We start from the raw sequence: 20,859 nt of genomic DNA, 5'->3' as shown, positions 1-20,859 counted from the left end.
CTGTCAAACCCAAAATTATCTTCTTAGTTCACAGGAAAACTCCCTCTACTGTTGTATCATTGAGAGTGGCATGGCTCAATCTGTCTAATTTATCTATCTAGTTTGTGTGTCTTGGTCTATACATTGTGAGTGCGTGTGTGTGTGCGTGTGTGTCTATATCTTGTATATACGGAGGGGAAAGCAGGGAAAATCCATTCTCCTTCCATGAGCAACTAACTAGATCCACTCCATATTTGGATGTTTTAATGAAAAAAAAAAAGATATGCCATCTATTGCTCCACCACTTTTGGGTCCCTGGTTACCATTCTTAGATTGAAAACAAACACAGATAATGGCTTTTAATAAATAACTCTGCAATGTAGGTGTTTTTCTTTGAACGCTGTCGGTGGTGCCACGTGAATTGTCTAATATCCTGTCTGCATTTATTTAAGGATTCTCATCTAGACTTTTTGTTAAAATAATACTTAAGGTGGTACATCAATGTGATAAAAAACAAAATCAATACTGGACGTCATGCCAGGCTCTAGGTGTTAAAAGCAAGAAAGAACAGGGCAGGCTTTGCCTGGCCTTTAAAAGATTATAGCCCACTCTCTAAGCAAATTGTGAAAGTGTGCCAGCTGTTTTCATGACTACCTGCGTGAGCAGAAGAAGATGCCAGATTCAGAGTTATATTCATGTTGATCGCTCTTCACTCCAAATATGTAAAACTAGTATATGGGATCACAAATGGCAAATAGCCTACACATCCTAGCAGGTGTTTCAGAGATTACTAAGATAATGTAGGTGAAGCGTTTTGACACTGATGATGATGGTTTTCCAACATAGATATTAATGGATTTTTCCAGGGCTCTTTTGGAGAGCCCTTCCCTCTCCTTATTCTGGCACTCAGCTATCTAATTACTCCAGATTTTCTGTGGGGTATAAATCCCCTCTTCTTTCACACACACCTCTACTCCAAAATAGCTACCACCATTTACTGAAGAGTAAGATGGTTCAACCCAGCAAGAAGAAAAATTCTTGTAACACCTTAGACTATAACTGTACACTTTCTTAGTAACAGAGCTGAAATTACAAAGGTGTTACTCAGAGGGTGAGATATAGTTAGATTTCCCCTTACCAAATCAGAATAAACAGGTACAGTTAGGTTTATTAATAAACACAAAGAAAACAGACCTACTGATGAGACAATAAAAAGAGCCTGGTATAACAAATAGGTTATATTATATTCAACTACAGAACGTCTATAGCAAACAAACAAACAAAAAAAACCCCCATGGAATCAGAAGTTAGCATTTCCCTTTGCTCCTCTGGCAGAATTTACAGGATAGAGGTCAGAAAAAACAGTTTATGCTAATTCTAGTCAGAAATCTCTTGACAAAAATTTAGAAAACTGATGTGAAAATGTGAAACTGATGTCAACATTGGTCCTCTGGTTTAGGACATAGGGCATGTTAGTTTGTCTCAGCCCATGTGTTATATAATGTCTAGGGGTGAAACACATGTTAACAAATAGTAGCCATTGCTTCTTGAACCTTGCTTCTTAGAAATGGACGCAGATTCGCTCCTCCTCGTATAGATTTACAGTGGAATATTTTGGAATCCTAACTTTCTAGAACAGTAGCCTTGAATACTTAACATAAAGTGGCTGTGAGATCCAGCATTCTGGCCACTTAGACTTTTACTAAATGTGACTGCAGTATCTTTAATATATAGATGTGTATGTATCTACATGGTAGTGTCCTGTAGCAAAATGGTTTCTGTCATGTAAATTAAAATATGTATGTAAATAGCCAGTTGGGATTTTAGTTAGAATTACTAGTTTCAACCACTGTGTTTGTCAGTTTCTCATATTTCTTTTACATTTTAATTATAACCTATCAACTTGCAAGTGATTGCTTCTGTGTTTGACTCGAATGACTGTCAGTAGACGGTGTTTTAATTTAATGGACCCAGCATAACATCTGTTTCTAAGGTTTTAAAAGTCAATTTATATGGAAATTTATTGTTGCAAAAATAGATGAGGTACTCCTAACATAGCTTGCCCTACAGAGTTTAAAACTTAAGAAGTAGTATAGTTTCATATTATGACTTTGTACTAATTCAATAATATGAATGTGTACATACAATATTTTCATCGTGATTACTTTAGAAATCTCATTTGTGGTTACATTGTTTGATTCTTTCTTTCTATGTTTGTTTTTAGCCGAGCTATCAAGACAAACCAGGATCTTCTTCCAGAAACACCATGGACTCAAATATTCTACAATGACTTCTGGGGCACTCTTCTTACCCATAGTGGGAGCCATAAATCATACCGACCTCTTTGTACACTTTCTTTTCGCATCAACCATGCCATTGGAGGAATGGATCCTTGGAGCTACCATCTTGTAAATGTCCTGTTACATGCAGCGGTCACCGGTCTTTTCACAAGTTTTTCCAGAATACTGTTTGGTGATGGATATTGGACCTTACTTGCTGGCTTGCTGTTTGCTTCTCATCCCATACATACTGAAGCAGTGGCAGGAATAGTAGGAAGGGCTGATATTGGAGCTTGCCTTTTTTTCCTGCTTGCCCTAATGTGTTATATTAAACACTGCTGCACAAGAAGTTACTCAGCAGGAACCTGGGGCTGGATCTTGGGTGCAGGGGTGTGTGCCACTTGCAGTATGCTGTGGAAGGAGCAAGGAGTGACAGTTCTAGCAGTTTCAGCAGTTTATGATGTGTTTGTGTTTCACAAGCTGAAAATGCACCAAATCATTCCTGCTATCAACAAGGTGAGTGAATTAAGGGAATTGTAAGCATCAGGTTCTGTACCAAACAAAGATAATCACACTCGCACACAGACACAGAGAATAAGCATGGAGTTACTTAATATGGTGATCTACCTTCTGAAAAGGCAAAAATATAATTAAATCCCTCATAAAGTTGATGCTTATTATTTCAACTGCACTCCTGTGTACTAGGCATTTCTTGTATTGTCGAAGGCTTTCACGGCTGGAGAACAATGGTTGTTGTGGATTTTCCGGGCTGTATAGCCGTGGTCTTGGCATTGTAGTTCCTGGAACTACAATGCCAAGACCACGGCTATACAGCCCGGAAAATCCACAACAACCATAGGCATTTCTTGATGCGTGCTTTGTTTTTTGAACTATGAAGGGTAATACAGTTTTCCCCTTGTGTAATGTCCCTAACATTACAGTCTCTACAGTTTTGTGTAGTGGTTAAGAGTGACAGGACTGTAATCTGGAGAACCGGATTTGATTCCCCACTCCTCCGCTTGAAGCCAGCTGGGTGACCTTGGGTCAGTCACAGCTCTTCCAGAGCTCTCTCAGCCCCACCCACCTCACAGAGTGATTATTGTGGGGATAATAATAACATACTTTGTAAACCTCTCTGAGTGGGCGTTAACTTGTCCTGAAGGGCAGTATATAAATTGAATGTTGTTGTTACAATAACTCATGGCTAGTTACTATCCGGCTAACTTGCTTTTTGCCTGAGCTAACCTGTTTATCATCCCAGATTCAGGTTTTCCTATTTTAGTTTGCAAGCAAGAACTATAGTATTTTGAGCAATGATAAAAGTGTTGAGTAGTGATACAAAATCTTATTTTTTTCTTATGGTGTAGCTCTAATACAGTTTCTGTGGAATGAGCTTGCTTGAAATCAAATAAAAGTATGTTAAGCTGTGTAGAATATAAAGAGCTCATGAACTGTAGGTCCATATAGCTAAAAGAGATTAAAAATCATTGGCTGAAGCAAAAATCTGATGATTTTAAAATTTAATTTTATATAGTTTACATTGTGTAAGTATATGTTTAATGTGATCTTTTAAATAAGTAAATGTAGACTAATAAGAATGTACTTATGGGAGAATAATTGCAAGCATAAATTGACATTTTTTTCCAAAAATGGCCCATTTTGGAATTCACCTAAATACATTGCATTGAGGTTTTATATTGACTAGTTTTATTTCGAGTTATTAGTGGCTGAGATTTCTTAAAATATGTCAGGTACAATGTGTATTGTTACCTCACCTTCCAGTATATATCCAATGACTCTTCCTTTTGTCATCAAGACCTTTATAAATTATACCATCACAGTAACATAAAAGAAAAATTCAAGAAGGGAATGAAAGTTGAAGGAAGGTGTAATTATAGAAACAATGTAAATTCAGAGGTCTAATTTTTCTGCAGTTACAATTCTCAACCCAATAACACAGCCCTTAATCAACTTCATAGTATCCTGTCCCATTAATCTACAAATGTTGTGCTCTATATTTTCATTCTTCTTTGCACTTGGGCAAAATTATTGTGATATTTTGATTTTAAAAGCAGCTATATTAAATGCCTTGTTTCTATATATGATATATCTATAAATGATATGTACAAACCACTGTTAATAAATCAGAAAACATTCTCCAAAAATTACTAGCAAAAAATTAGTATGTATGGTAGGAGGAGAAAAAAAAGAGAAAAAACTTTATAAACTAGAGAAACAGTTTCTTTACTTGCTTAATTAAACTAAGGGAAATATATCTTTTTTTGTGAATTCAGATACCAGTTATCTGTAGTATAAATTAAGGGTGTACGTAATGGCAAAAATGAGCCAAAAATATACTTGGAAATACCTGTTTTGTTTTGTTAAAGCAGCTTCTAGAACGCTGAACCAAATCTGGGAAACTAAATTGTAATGAGTCCCTCCCACCAAAAGGTTTGTGTGTTTCATTTTGTTTCATACCTTTCAGCAGCAAGCAGGCACTGGGCTTGCCTCGCAGGGCAGCATCTTCTTTTCCTGAACAGCATTCACCAATTAGATCTCAAGGGTAGAGAGCCCTTTCATTATTAATTAACTCTGTTGGCGGGAAGGGGGAATGAGCACAATGAACATGAGTGTACCTCACTCCATCACTGCCCGGAAAATGGCACTGTCTCCCTCCCTGTCTATCAGGTCCTCACAAGTGGTGAACCCTCCCCACCTTCAGCTTTGGAAATGTTTGGAAGGGAGACTTCAGTTCAAAGGACACTTTACTGGGAATAAGTACCATTGAATAATATGGGACTTACATCTGAGTAGACCTGATGGGGTACATCTTGGTTTGTTTTGCAGTGCTACCCAGGCACTGGTCTGTCTTCCTCTCCTGCCATCAGGGGACTTGGAATTGCTTTGAAGAAAAGCACTGTGAGTGAAGTGAGTGAAGCCACTCAATCAAACTTGATAAAAGACTTCAACCATATGCTGCAATTCTAAAGACACTTTCCTGGGAGTGAGCACTGTTGAATAACATGGGACTTAGAGATGAGTAGGTCTATTTAGGATTGCTTCCATACTCTTTCAGGACTCTCTCTTTTTCTGAGTCAAATGACAAACATGTACTTACTCTGCCCTTTCAAAAGTGATCCTGTTCGCCCCCAAAGCAAAAGGAAAACCTATGGGGAAAACATAGGCCTGTTTTGAGTAGTGATGGTACGAAATTCAAACAGTCATTCTGCCTGCCTGCAGTTGGGCGATGGAGAATGCACCATTTTGTAGCTGAATGCTGAGCATCAAAAGGAAGGGTTTGCATTGCGGGAACAAAACTACAAAGCACAAGGAAACAGCAGCAACAGGCAACAGCAGAATGCAAAGGTAATAAATTATTGGTACTATAGAAAAACAAAAAAGTGAATATGAAGCAGGATTGATTTTAATGTTGCTGCTCTGCTGTTGTTTGCAGTGTAGCAACACACTCCTGCTTGGGAGCACCCTGCTGCCGCAGACCTTCCCACTGCCCCTCACCTCCTATGGGTCTATTATGTTGTGAGCTTAGGAAAGTACTGTAAATTTACTTTCAGCTTTCTATACAGTGATTGTGTCTATACATTTTTACAACCTTTCTACAAGGAGCTTAGGGTCATGAACACAGTTCTTCCCCCACCCATTTTGTCCTTAGAACAACAGTCTTAGGTAGGTTATGCCGAGAGAATGACTGGCTCATCCAGAAAACTTCATGGCTCAGTATCGTTAGAACTCTGGTCTTCTGGGTTGTATTCTGGCATCCTCAGTGCTACGGTACGTGGCTTTCAACTGCTATTTTTACTTTAATGTAACATTAACACTGGAATAAAAACCAAAGAGACATTTTTGTACAAAAATCCCCTAGGCAGAATGTGAAAGTTAATTTCAGCGAGTATCTTTTTAAGAGTGCCTTTGTGGATTTTTCAATCTTCATTTGAGATTCCACCAGTAGATATTGGCGAGTTTATAAAGATCCCCTTGCAGCACTTTGGACAGCATAATTAGAAAACGAGTGTTTCCTAGCAAAAATTAGTTCCTAACAACCTGCTATGTGGTAAATGATTGTTGGGTTTAGACTGTGGCTTGACCTCTTGCCAATTCCACTATCTAGCCATAAGTGTTTGGGGACAAATGTGCGCACACAAGTGCACTAAACTGTTAAACATGGCCTTTGTACGCACTGTGGATTTTTTACATTTTGAAGAGCTAAATAAAAGGTTGAGAGGACAACTGCTCACTCCCATGTGGAGTCCCTTGCATTCAGGGTTATTCAACTGAGCATTAATTTCTCTAACATTTATATCTCATTATAAATGTGTGAAAGTCTGAACAAATATTTGCATTTATTTATGCACCACAGCCTCCTTTCTTCCAGCGAACAACAGGTGCTATTTAGAAACAAACCATGTAACTGCAATGGTTAGTCGGTAGGTCAAATGTCTGCTTAGGACTACCTGTTTCATTATTATTTATCTTTTATGCAGTGTAGTCTGTGTTTAATGAGATAGTATCGGTGGCATATTCCTATTCAAAAGTCCTTGAACCAAAATTTAGGTAAGTGGAGATAGCAAGTATAGAGGAAGGTAACAGTTTATTGAGAAATTAGACATTGAGGCTCGTGGGCAACTGCAGAACTATTGGTTGATTTAGTAATTAGAAGTGAGTTTATGGACTCAGATTCCACCCTCCCTGTACTTCTTCAGATCTCCACTGACATTTTCATGGTTAACACCTATTTTAACCAAGCTTTTTGTATCAGTTTTCAAAACCTACATAATCAGCTTTGTCAGTGGTTAGTGGTGCTGATGCCATGGCTGCAATTAATAAGGAAAGGAAGTAGAAGATTGTCATTGTTTTCTGACTCGTGGACATGGATTAGAAATAGCTATCACATGTCCTACTATAATAATTTTGATTAGAAAATCTTTATTAAAAGTGCATTATTGTAAAATGTTCAGTATTACAAACAAACCATGCAGAAATCTGGACTCTTTCTGATTGCAGTATGGAATGTTAAAGACGTTTCTTATGGGGGAAGGGGCAAGGTATTCTAAGGGGCATGCATTTTATTGAGGCTTCTGAAAGACAAGAGGTGGTGAGCAGAAATCAAGAATATCCAACTCAGGAATATGAAAGGAATTCAACAACTCCTCAAGTTGCCATTTGAACACACTAAAATTATGGTCATGTTGTAATGTAAATTATAGGGACACACACTGCAATCCTGTAAATGGTATATGTCAAAACAATTTGCAGTGAGAAGGAATAACTCTGTGAAACTGTTTGATTACAGGTGTGAAATCAGGAAACCTGCCTTTGATTTATAACATGATATGAAATGTAGTTCTGAATAAGTCCTTAATGTTCTGTGCCCATGACTGATTGTACTTCTCTACAGTCAGCGTCTGATTAATTGATTGATTGTCTGCTTTTTCATTGAGATCCAAGGCGGATTACATACTGAAAGTGAATACAATGTAATCAACTGCCAGGACATTAACAGAGGAAGAATACGATATGATTAACAGAATATTCAGTGAAAATAGATACAGTTGGGTATGGTAACCACAAATTTAGTTAGTTTGGCTTTTTATCATAGCGGTTTGCTGCAAGCTTGAACATCACAGAGGTCATCAGATTGCACAGAGAAAGGGAAGGATTTCTCCACATGCTCTGGTGATTCCAATCCCAGCCTGCCTCTTTCTCCCCCCCTCCCACCCCACCGCCATGTGAGTGAGCTGGGGGTGAGAGGTAGGGGCAGGAAATTCCCACCCCCACTGGGAGGCTAGCATCCCTAATGTAAAGAAATATGGAAGTTTCAGTTTGCTGTTTGAAGGGATATGTTTTGTGTTGAATATTGCTTCTCTGTGGCAAGTCCAGGGCCTCTGAGAGGAATTCTATGAGGCGGTGCAAAAAAATTTCAGGGCCCCTTTCCTACTCCATTAGCCATCTTTTTATCCATAATGGTTTTAAGCATAAGGTCAAAAAAGGTTAAAAAATAAGCTTTGTATTTACTTAAAAATGAGCTTTCCTTGTCTTTTTTGGTGAAAAATTTCTAATGACAGCATCAAAATTAATTGTTCTGGCAATGTTTGATTCAATACTCAGCCTGGCCAAATCCACAAGACATTCTTGAGATATTGTAGACCTTAAAAAATTCTTAATCAGCTTGAGTTTGCTAAATGATCTCTCTGCAGAAGCTACTGTTGCTGGAATTGTTAAAAGAATTCATCAGCTGACACAAACATTTGGAAACAGGTCACCAAGTCTGTATTCTGTTAATATGTTCAACAGATCCAGTGGTTTTAACTGTGCATTTCCAAAATTTGCCTTATGTACTGAAGGTAAATGCTGCATTTCTGTCAAAAAATCCTCATCATTAAAGTCATTAGGATATTGTTTTGATAAAAATAAAGCTTTTTCATTTGAGTTACTTTCAGACATGGTGAGATATTTCCGTAAGAAATTGAACTTTTCAGCCAATTGCTTCACAGCATTGAATCTTACAGTTAATCCTGCTATAACACTGTCTACTAAAACATAAAACACAGACTTTCTGAAGTAGGCTTCTTCTGGTGAATCATCTGTGTCATTCATTTCCAGCAAGTTAGCATCAGGTCTGTTATTATGTAGGCTCGCCCTCTTGTGCGTAACTCCACCACATCCACGAGATAATTTTGTTTCTATCTTAAGGGTAGGTGCAACAATTTTGGCTTCATTCCACATGCATTTCCAGTTGTTTAGAAGAAAACCCAAAATATCTATCTATTGAAAGAATCCCCAAATCCTATAGCAATACATTGCTATCCCCACACACTAAAGCTATTTCAACAAGGAAACATAGGGCCTACCCTTTCCCAGTTTTCCATTTCCAAAATACAATGTAATGATAATGTAACTGAAAAGTAAACTAACAGAGAGACTTACATTTTCCCTATTAAGAGGAACAGAAACTGTTCCTTAACAGAGTAGTATTGATTGCAGAGAAAATGTGATGATGGGTGGTTGGAGCATGCTGATTGGTGTGAGCGTGAAAGTTTTAGAAAACTAAATTGTTTAAATTATAAATTCTTAATAAACACACAAATACATATGAGCAAAAAACAGGAACAAAGCACCAAAGAATCATGGAAATTGTAACATGATACAACAGAAGGGGTGGACAGTCCTGTGCTTCATCTGCCGTTGTAACTGAGTCCCTCATGTGAGCTTGTCACTGCTTGCCCCCCACAGCCAAATCCAAGGGGCTTTGAGCCCCTCAGCCCTATGTAGTTCACTGGTTGACCGGGGGCGGGCAGTGTACACCTATGTACACCAACACATCCAGTACAACAATGGCCACTGGCCTAAACATTCTGTCTGCCTGGCTGCAGAGTGGAGAGTCACATGATCTTCTAACTGGCAAATGCTGCCCCTAGTGGAATGTAAAGGATAAAACTATGCTATGTAGGCAAACAACATAAGATATAAATTCTAGTCTTCATATACAAAGTGCAGGGAACTCTTGGGCCACCTTTCGGCCTCTTTGGGCCCATGGACCCTGGTGCAATGCACCTGCTGACACCCCCCCCCTCATAGGGCCTGGGCAAGTCATAAGCCTTACTTTGCACAACAGCTACAAAACACACATTTGAGTGTCCTCTAGACTGTCCTTGGTGTGCAATTCCTCTTTGAGGCATGAGGAGAGAATTTAAGTTTTCATGGAGATTTGTACAAACGGTGTTAGCTCTTGCATTCATCATTTTGATGTTGCATGCCGATTGCCAGCTTCAAGAATAGTAAATTTTTTCCAGTTACATTTAACATGCGGGGTACTTCTTACAGCCCCCCCCTTTTGTATGTGTATGTGTGGGTATATATATCTTCCTTGGTAGAGTACTGAAACAAAAAATTATGGTACAGAAAAATGACTCCTATAGTCCTTTACCAGAGTATCTCTTTGAGCTATTTCTTATGACTGATGCTCAACTTCTAATACCTTCCACTCCAAGATTAGTTCCAAAGTTTGTATCCCCAGAGGATAACACATATGTGTTGTGCAGGCACAGAGAGGGAATAGCTTCAGTAGGCTAAAGTGAAGAGTGGATATTCCTGCAGAAAGGAAGAGAAAGAGGGTCTGCTGGGGGTGGAGAAAGTGGGGGCAATAAACCCCTTGTACATGTTGAAGAAACAGCTTCATTTTACCAACTCTAAGGAGGAGGAAAGAATCTTGACTATGGAAAGTAGCTATGAGCATATGCTTCTAAGATCATGGGGGGTGAGGACCCCTAGATATTGAAACCAAGATAATAGATGACTTCTAAATGTTTGCAACTCCAACAGTTATATACCATATCATTTACTACCATCTGTAGATGTATGTATAAAGATTAGAGGGTTGTGATTTATCACCGTTTCTTTTATCCTTACTCAGTCTGTTCTGTTTGCTGATGCAAACTTTATTTTCTTATTAAAACTTTTCATTTTTAATTCAGTTGGTCTGATTTCTGTGACCCATCTTAAGTCCCTGCTCAGTCCATGGGTACCATGAGTAGAAAGAGGAGGGAGCAGAAGTTAAACTACCTCCCTCCAGTAGTTGAATAAGCATGTTAGACCTCTTGGTAGCAAGTGTGAAAGGAGAGGGAGACACAAATGTGGTGCTATGCCTTTAAGTGCAAAGGGACAGAGGAACCTGAGGTCAAACCAGTTGATATGTAGTAGGACAGCAAGATTTGAGTCCAGTGGTACCTTAGAGTCCAACAAGCTCATACCGTGAGAATTTTGCTGGTCTCTAAGGTGCCACTGGACTCAAATACTGCTCTTCTAGAAAAATGGGATTATAGTTGTTTGCTCTGAAGAAGGGCATAAACAATTGTAGACAAGGTGGGTGTAAACATTGCTAAAAGTGTTCTATGGGGATAAAATAATTTTTCTCAGAGTATAGATCAGGGGCCCTGTTCAAACTGTCTGCACTTCTGGAATTTTGAGAAAGGGCAGTGGGTGGGTAGTCTCAAAACGGATGCCATAGGGGGAGTGATCGCAGAATTGCCAAGCCAAGCCTTGTTCTGATATGGAGCACCCTCTACTCCAGGGGATGAGTTATGCAGGACTGGCTTATTGCTATGAGGAAGAGAGGTATTATTTGATTTCAGTTCCCAAAGAAGGCAGAGGTTTTCCTCCGAACATGGCCAAAAAGGGAGGTTTTGGAACCCAGAGGCGTAAGAAGACTGTGGTCCAGTAGAGGGGGGCATGCACTGTGATGTGCTTGCTTGGGTTGAGCTCTGCACTTTGCTAGCCAGTCAGCTGGTAGACAATAAGCTGAAGCTCCCTGTTGGTTTTTTCCCCTTAAGACATTCAAGGCTTTCTAAAATTTTGTTCATATGTGATACAGTCATTGACGCAGCACAACTCTCTCAGCACACAGACTTGTTATTTTATTTACTTTTTATTTTTCTCTGGCTGTGTTCATAACCCTTTTACTCTAGTATGGAGACTGAAATCCATGATATTATTTTCTCTTGTACTGCAAAACATCTGCAAGGCATCTCCTGCCTCAGAGCAGTACCCTATCATTTTGTATATTTTCACCAGTCCTGCATTATTCCTGTACAGCAAGCCTAATCTGTACAAACACTGTAGAAACTTTATTGTCACTCAGAAAAATTTGAAAAGTATGGCACAGTAACAAGAACACAGTTTAGGCGTACTTTGTGCAGGACGGCACGATATTGCGTTGCCTGAGGATGTCAGAGCAGATCTAAACATTACGGCATCTCATGACTCTGTCATAGTCTAGGGAGTTCAAAATTGCATGTGGTACCATTCAGCAAATTTCCCTGCTCCTACTCCATTTGCTGTACTTATAGAAGCAGGGACCCCATAAGTCTTCAGCATTATGACATACTAAAGATCCTTAGACATTATAGTGGAAAAGAAAAGTGTGAGACACAGAGGTGCTGTTTCAGGTTGCAAACGTATGGCATTCTTTTATCAATATTATCTTTTCAGCATTTAACACATCAGTATGAAAATAGATTTTATCCCCCACACGGCTATTTATTTGTTTGTTTGTTTGTTTGTTTGATTTATAGTCCGCTTTCCCCACAAGCGGGCTCAGAGTGGAAAAACAACATAATAAAATACATACAAATATAAAACATTGATCTGAAATATATTCTTGATGTGCACAATTTCACATTTTGGCAGAAGGAAGCCACAAAATCTTTATTTAATATACTGTTTTTAAAATTCAAATTTATCTGCTACACTATAATCACAGTCATGTTTAAATTTCTTTTCTAAATTTGTTTGCTTCAGAATGAAATTTACACAGCTAAATACTTCATGCTAGAAAACAATCAGCATCTTTGAGCTAAATAAAAAGGAATGCTTTGGACAGAATGACTTCTTATGTCTCCTTATGCCATAGTTTTGAATCCTCACCTTAAACCTCCTACCCAGATTTACATTTTTAGTACTCTTGGTAATGTAACTTGCTATATATGCTAGTTACAAAAGAGCTGTGGTTGCTCATAACAAGTGCAGTAGATACCAAAGTCATACAAAACGTTCAGGTTTATATGCATTTCTAATTTATATAACAAAGTAAAACATCCATCATTAATCATTAATGTTCAAAATTGGAACATTTCCCCCATTAATAACATTCCAACAAGCACTCCAGAATTCAGGTCTCACTTTTCTGTTATGGAGGATAGGTATACTCAATTCTTAACTTTGGTTTAAAACCAAAACTTTTAAAACTAATGTTTGTTTTGCTTGTCTGCTTCTAGTTCTGTATGTGAACCACCTCACTCTTGGTTAAGAGACTTCCATGGCTTGTAAGGAATTTCTTGTCAGCAGTTTACATCATAGTGACAGAAAGGTTCAGGCGACCTTGTTCTTTGAAGTCAATCCCCTTAGCTCTATGCTGCACCAGATGGTTTCTCTGTGCTCTGCTGGGTTTGTATTCCTGCCATGAAATAGAAGGACATTGTGCCGTGGAATCCCTATTCAAGTCTCTGATTTAGCCTACTTACCACTTCTGTGAATTGCTGTATGGTTGCTTCTCACTTTCAGTTCTATTCTGGCTTCGAATTAACCACTGAATGAAATAAAATACAACTGTCAGGTTAACAGTAATACAACAGATATACAACAATGTACACACTGTTACTTTTTAAGATATAGGATTAATTAACTTGGGATATCTACTATTGCCTCGTTTTTTAAAAAAAACACATATTTGAAGGCCCTTCTTCCCCGTATGAGCTCTTGCTTTGCCTGAGATCTGCTTACCACTCACTTTGCTTTTCTAGAGAAATTAGGTTTCTTCTTTTTCTGGTCTAGCCTTGTACAATAGCCTTCTAGATGCCCTGTTTCAAATCTTTGCTTTTTAAAGGAGACTTTTCAATGCGCTTTTTGTTGTTATTAAGTGATGAAAACTGATTTTTGTTTATTTCATACTTATGTAGTTTGAATACTGAACTGCATTTGATAGGCAACTTCATTATATTTTTGAATGTGATATTATATGACTATTTCGTTAGCTAGTATGAGCCTTCTGAGGAATGCTGGAGCAGAGTAAAATAGATAAGCATGTTGAATTTATGTTTCATACAAGTGATGCAAAAAGGAAAAAATAGAGAGATAAACTAACGTTAGTTTACAGTATGGTAAATGGTTTGTTAAATAATGTGTGGTTGTTCTATATTTAAGCACCGTTCCTAAACTGCATGTTTTTTAAAAGAATCAACTAATTTAAAAATTCATAAGACCAATGTAACCATGGTGACAAGTTTAAGTTGTTAATGTAATGAGTGGGAAAAGCTTTAGAATTTATGGTGGATGCAGAATCTAAGTAATATAAGTGACCACACTGTCGGGGATTCTGTCCTTTTCTCTGCCTCAGTGCATGCTTCTTGCCAGATTCTTCTGCACGTATAAAATTGTTAGTCATGGGCCTACTACTTACTTATATATTTAAAATATTTATTAGCCACCTTTCTATGTTGCAGAGATCAATGCAACTTACAATATAGCTAAAATTTCTATCCATCTTTATTCTGCCCATCTCAGGGTGTTGTATATGAATGTGTCCCCCCCCCCTATTTTATCTTTGCAACAAACTTGTAAGGTGGTTAGGCTGAGAGTAAGTGACTTGTCCATAGTATGATAGATAACGGGGGAATTAAGCTCAGTGTCCAGATGGGTGCCAGGACCGAGAAGGCCCTGGTCTTGGTTGAAGCCAGGCATCCTTGGGGCCAGGGACCACCAATAGTTGTTTATCAGCTGACCCAGGTTTTCTCCAGGGAACATACGGTGATAGGTGGTCCCACAGATATGCTGGGCCCAGTCTGTTTAGGGTCTCAAGGTAAAGACTGGCTGGTTCCAAAAGAGAAGAATGAATGGACAGCATTTGAACAGAAGAGGGGATTAGACTGCCTGCTTTTGGCTGGCAGAACAGTGATAGTTAAAAGAAATAGTTAAAATTTGACATTCTTCACAAAAGAATATCAAATAATAATTTTAACGTCCAGGAATTCGTGGTGAGTCTAGGATGAGAACCTGTGGGTTTTCTTGATTCTGAATGAATTAGGAAGGAGGGCTTCCCCGAAGGGCAACAAAAGGTGAGTGGGCAAAAAAGACTAGCAGGGTAGAGGCATTATCCATGCTTGTGGCAGATTGGTAGGAGACATTCAGGTAAGGTCAGTACAAGAAATCAAGACCACCTGGCTGCTTGATAATCATTAGATTTTGTGCTCAGGAAGACTTGTCCTTGCAGATGAAATTACACTGATCTAGGTGGGTGCAAGCCCCTGTGGCAATGGGTAGGCATGCAGATGTTTCATCAGTGAATCAGTCTCATGCCAAAAGTTTTGGCCACTTGTTAGCATAGATAGGCATGTGTGGTTCGGGAATCCGATTTGGAAAAAATGCCCGAATCGGACCCGATCCGTAAAGACTCGGGTTTTCCGAATCAGGGCCAGCATGCTGGCTCTGGAAATCCCGAATCAAAGCTTTCTGAATGCTTCAGAAAGCTTTGGGGCTGAATTTAAAGGGCTCTGCCGCTGCTTGCAAGCAGCAATGGGGCCCTTTGAACATCACCCCAGCCCCAGCCCCCCACCCCACCCACCCCGATTTACTTTGTCGGCAGCAGTGGCTCTAGCCCTCCCTGCCGCCCACAGGGTTGCGGAGGAGGCGGAGAAAGCCCTTCCTGCCCATCAAATGGACTGTGGTGGCCGTTTGAGGGGCAGGAAGGGCTTTCTCTGCCTCCTCCGGCCCTTCCTGCCCCTCAAATGGCCGTGGCGGTGCCGTGGCCATTTGACGGTCAGGAAGGGCTGGAGGAGGTGGCTCCAGCCTTCCCCACCGCCCTGCAGGCTCAGGAGGCGGTGTGGTGGCAGAGGAGCCGGCTGGCTCTAGGCCATCACAGCCTCATGCTGCCGCCACTGCTGCCACAGCAGCAGCAGAGACCCGCCCTCAGCTGATGACCCTCCTGCTCTCCCTCCGGCCAGGTAATTGCGTGGGGGGAGGGGTTGCACCAGGGGGGTGGGAGGTGGGGGTGGAAGGGTTGCCCCCCCTCACTTCAGTATGCTCCGAATATTTACAGAGCGAATAATTCCAAAGCGGCTTGCTGCTTCGGAATTATGGTATTTCCGAATTTTTTCCCCGCTTCGGGTAAACCCGAAGCAGGAAACCTAAATTTTTTTGGGCTGCACACCCCTAAGCATAGACTGGGGAGAGCCTCAGCCAAGGTTTTTAGCCTCAACCAAGGTTGAAGTCACTGAAATGGTGGCAAACTTCCTTTAACGTGTATACAAGAGGAGAAGTGTGTTTAGAATGTTTAGCAATTAACAGGCTCTGCCTGTTTTCGACACTGTTACGGTTATGCCAATAAAGGTTCTGTCTTGTCTTGTCTTGACTGGGGAGAGCCTTGGCCTTAACTTCTCCAAAGTATGGCATTGCTGGCTTCTAAAATGGCTGCCAGAATGAATTTAACCAAGATGTAGTCAGAGCAGACTGCACACACCTGAGAAGGCAGTCCCTGGTAACAAAACCAAAAATCAAACAGATGTCACACAGAAGAAATGACAAAAATGAGTTTTTTGTATCTGTTGAAAAACCAAGCAAAATCTGACAGCTTATCCAGAGCTATCATTGCAATATTAGTAGATAGTATATTCATCTCATTGCTTCAAACATTTCTATTGCCATGCCTGGTTGTAAAATGTCTGTTCACATTCTTAACAGCTTAAATGGAAAAGGAGATTTTGAAAGGTGTGGCCTCACTAGGCATGCATTCTGTGAGACTTAGTGGTTAATGTCTCAATGGGATGACAAATCCATGGGTCAATAAACATATTTTTTGTTTGAAATATGTTAAGCCCAAATACTGAACTGGAGGAAAATAAGCATTTTCTACCACATGGTGCCAACTCCCTCTTTGGATTGCCCTAGAGATGGGGCAAGGTCTCTGTGACAGAGTTACTGTTCCTGTGCAGGAATACCAGGGTGAAAAATTTTAACACAGGAACCTGAAAACGGTGATCTGTGAAAGACCTTTGATTTGAGAACCAGAGCAAGCTCAGAATAAAGAAAAGATACATGAAGAGACAAAGATACACAGAAAAGATTTCAAAGCTGTGGGCCTAGCCCAGAGAGGAGGAGCTAAGGTGCATTTTGAGCACACGTTATAAGAACTCTGATGTAAGAGCAGTGATGATAAATCACATGGTTTTACTTTATCTCTTGAGCTCAGATCAGAACTGCAAGTTCACTGCAGTTTTATTTAACTGTACTGTCTGTTTTGATTTATCTAGTACCTAGAAACAGTGTGTCCTGTTTTTTTCCTAAGACCCCTTGTCAGACAAAACATAAAATTGCATCCTCTGGTGTCTCATGTGATAAGCATTTTACAGAACAAAGAACTGTTACAAAGAAAGAGAAATGCATTATAATAAGCTGGCTACATCAGTGGCTACAGCAGCATTTACTTCCAAAAAAACATGCTCTAGATTTAAACCTACGTGCCAATCCTAAAATTAAGGTTCCATGGGAACAGAGCAGTATTCTCAATAACGGTCTCACAAAAATGCAATTACTGACTTGGGCAAGTGTCCAGCAAAAGGCTAAGTGAGCATCTTTTGGAAACTATATTAAAATCTTAAAGTTTTGGTTGGCTATCAACAGCTATTGAAGATAAAGTTTTTAATATCTATATGTTTTGTGTCTGTTCTTAACATAGTTAACACAGTTACTTCATGTCTTTGAGGTATGAAGAATCAGATATAAAATAAAATGGGTATTACATTTGTTAATTGTATTTGACACGTACCAAAGCTTTAATCTATCATAGCAGATCTGCACTCACAGCAAAAGTCTTATGAGCTCTGTGGCTGCTTCCTTTTCCTAGTCAGTAATGGGAGACTTTTGCATGGGTCTAAGAGTTCTGAGCATTATTTCCTTCTGTGAAGTTTCTTGTAGCTATCCATTCATTTTCTAAGACTTGACGCACTCAGGGATAATGTTAGCTTATTGTACTAGAGGTATAATCCATTAGCAGCTGAACTGACTTTTCTACAATTACTGAAACATAAAGTTATATTATAGAAAAGCGTAGCTAGCATCACTTGGGATAAATCTATATTTAGATGAAGCACTTCTATCAAAAAAGCAGATTCTATTGATTCACCAAGCCTCTTCTAGCTGACCTTTCAGAGTTTATCCAGTAAAAGTTGAACATCTGATAAAATACCACTGTCCTTTCTTGGCAGGTTCACTAATGCCGAAAACCAGGGGATGATTGACAGTTTGATAAAAGTAGTTCAGCTGAACCATGATGGCTAAATGATACAGAATTCCCATTAGACACATATGTTTTAGAAGCTAATACAATTACTGCAGTCTGCAGCGTAAGTTGTCTAATAGCATGAGTTTGTCTGTTAGCAAAGAAGGGGGAAACGTGTTATGCCTTTAAAAGTGGTGGTATTATCAGTATAACTAGTGTACACGGATAAGCTGCTGTAATTGCAAAAGATCATGTCAGGTCAGAATATTGCTCTCGATCATTAAAGTAAATTTCTATTACACTGATGATCCTTTTACTGATTACAGTATATAATCATTACAACAACCACAACACAGGCAGATGTCGTTGTTCTGAATTAACTGAAGAATTTACCTGGTGAAAAATTTAACTGGTGGTAAAACAAGGTTAAGCAGTGTCTTATTTTGTGGCAAACATTACAGGATTGTGTATGACAAGGGTTACTGAAGTTTTCTCTAGATTTGTTTTTGGTTTTCAGTTCTCTGTTTTATTAAAAAATATATTAGCTTCAGATGCCACAATGACAGTGCGCTTAATAAACTGTATGTAATTTATTATACAGTTGTAACACTTGTTTTAATAAGCATTGCATGCTCATAGTTATCAGTTTGTTATTAGATGTCTTAGGTTTTAATCGGAAGAAAAAATGCAATTACTATATCTGTAATGTTAGTAAGATTATGTTGTTTCTTTTATGTCATTGAGGAAAACATGCATTTTAAGATCCTTTTGAGAACAATGTTTGTAGAATTACCATTTCTAAACGTTTTTGTACAAAGCCACAATTTGATCATTAATGACAGCTGTATATAATCCTGAACTGTTACATTATATCATAGTTCTAATCCCTCTGTAAAAATGCCCTCCTGAACATTTCTGTTTTGCACATTACAATCCAATCAAGGTTTTTTTTTAAAAAAAAACTTATTTTATTTTATTTATTTTATTGGATTTCTATTCTGCCCTCCCCGTAAGCGGCCTCAGGATAGATCACATCATTTAAAAACACAGTAACATAATTACGTTAAAGTACATAATTACATAATCATTAAAAATGTCGTAAAAATAATTTAAAGCATTATAAAATCTCAGTCAATTATAATGCAAAACAGGTGGTGGACAGATCTGATAGGGAGGTTTAAATCATTCATCTCCTCCTCCTACAAGGCCGGCGGAGGCCTGGCCTTACTTCAACCATACGCCTGGTGGAAAATCTCTATCTTACAGGCCCAGAGGAAAGATAGCAAATCCTACCAGCCCCTAGTTTCAATGGACAGAGAGTTTCAACAGGTCGGAGCCAGAACCTAAAAGGCCCTGGCTCTGGTTGAGGCCAGGGACATCCAATAACTGTTTTTTCTGCTGATCTAAGTGTCCTCCAGGGTGTATATAGTGAGAGACAGTCCCGCAGATATGCTGGTCCCAGTCTGCATAGGGTTTTATAGGTTAATTCCAAAACTTTGAATCTGATTGGGTATTTTAATGGCAAGCAATGCAGCTGGTGTAATATAGGTGTTATTTGTGCCCCACTTGGCACTCCTGCAATAACACGTGCAGCTGCATTTTGAACCAGCTGTAACCTCTGGACCAAACTCAAAGGAAGCCATGTGTAAAGTGAATTACAGTAATCCAATCTAAAGGTGACTGTTGCCTGAATCACTGTAGTTAAGTCACGGGTTGAAAGGTAAGGGACAAGCTGTGTGGTCTGTCGTAGATGAAAAAAGAAGTCTGGCAACTGCTGTGACTTGTGCCTCCATTGTCAGGAAGGCATCCAGGATCACCCCCAGGCTCCTAACCCTCAGAACCAGCGCAATTGGTACTCTATCGAGGGTCGAGAGCCGGAGTCCCAAACCTAAGCACCCATGATTCACGTTCGGGACCTCCGTCTTCGTATGGTTCAATTTCAGTTGACTCTGCTTCAGTTATTCAGTCACGACTTCAAAAGCACTCACCGGGGCATCCGGGGCTGAGTCAGGCCATCCATCCATCATCAGATACAACTGGGTGTGATCTACATGTTGATGGCACCCAAGTCCGAAACTTCACATCAGCTAGGCAAGGGAGCACATATAGATATTAAACAGTAGTGGAGAGAGTATTGCCCCCTGAAGGACACTGCACAGTAAAGGGTGGCAGGATAACAATTTCTCCCCTAGCACCACCCTCTGTCCCCGACTGTGGAGAAAAGAGACAAGCAACTGCAAGGCAGTCCCTCGTATCCCCACATCGTTGAGGGGATGGGTAAAGAGATTGTGGTCGACCATATTGAAAGCTGCTGAGAGATCCAATAGTATCAACAGCACCAAACCATCTCAATCCAGATGCCTGCAAAGATTGTCTGTGAGGGCGACCAGCAACGTCTCCGTCCCATGACTCGGGTGGAAAATGAAGGGATCTAGGGCTGAGGAATCCTTCAGGAAATGCTGTAACTGTTCCACCACTGCTCGCTCAATCACCTTACCCAGACATGGGAGGTTCAAAACTGGGTGGTAATTGGTCAGGTCAGTGGGGTGCAAAGATAGTTTCTTTAGGAGAGGTCTCACCACGGCTTCCTTTAATGCTCCAGTAAAAACCCTGGCGCCTAAGGACAAGTTAACAATGGGCTCTAAGGAAGTCCGTAGCCTATCAGCAGCAGTTTTCACCAGCCATGATGGGCACGTGGTGGGGCTCACTGTTCACAGGGTCCTGTCAATCTCATCTCCAGACAGTAGACTGAAATGATCTAATATTGGTCCAGAAGATGGCCAAGGGTCTCTAGTTCATATACTGTATCAATTGTGGCCA

General features: G+C 39.7%; 1 protein-coding gene across 1 annotated transcript in view; it reads left to right on the top strand.

The window, feature by feature from the left end:
- Window positions 1-20,859, top strand: part of TMTC2 (transmembrane O-mannosyltransferase targeting cadherins 2) — a 276,266-nt gene that overhangs the window by 103,089 nt on the left and 152,318 nt on the right. Inside the window, exon 2 of the mRNA XM_054989259.1 lies at window positions 2,204-2,774. Within this exon, the coding sequence (XP_054845234.1) occupies window positions 2,204-2,774 (571 nt within the window). The remainder of the gene's footprint in view (window positions 1-2,203; window positions 2,775-20,859) is intronic.

The sequence above is a fragment of the Eublepharis macularius genome, chromosome 9 (assembly GCF_028583425.1).
Source record: "Eublepharis macularius isolate TG4126 chromosome 9, MPM_Emac_v1.0, whole genome shotgun sequence".
NCBI classification, from domain to species: Eukaryota; Metazoa; Chordata; class Lepidosauria; order Squamata; family Eublepharidae; genus Eublepharis; species Eublepharis macularius.
This window is presented reverse-complemented; position numbering and strand designations above follow the sequence as displayed.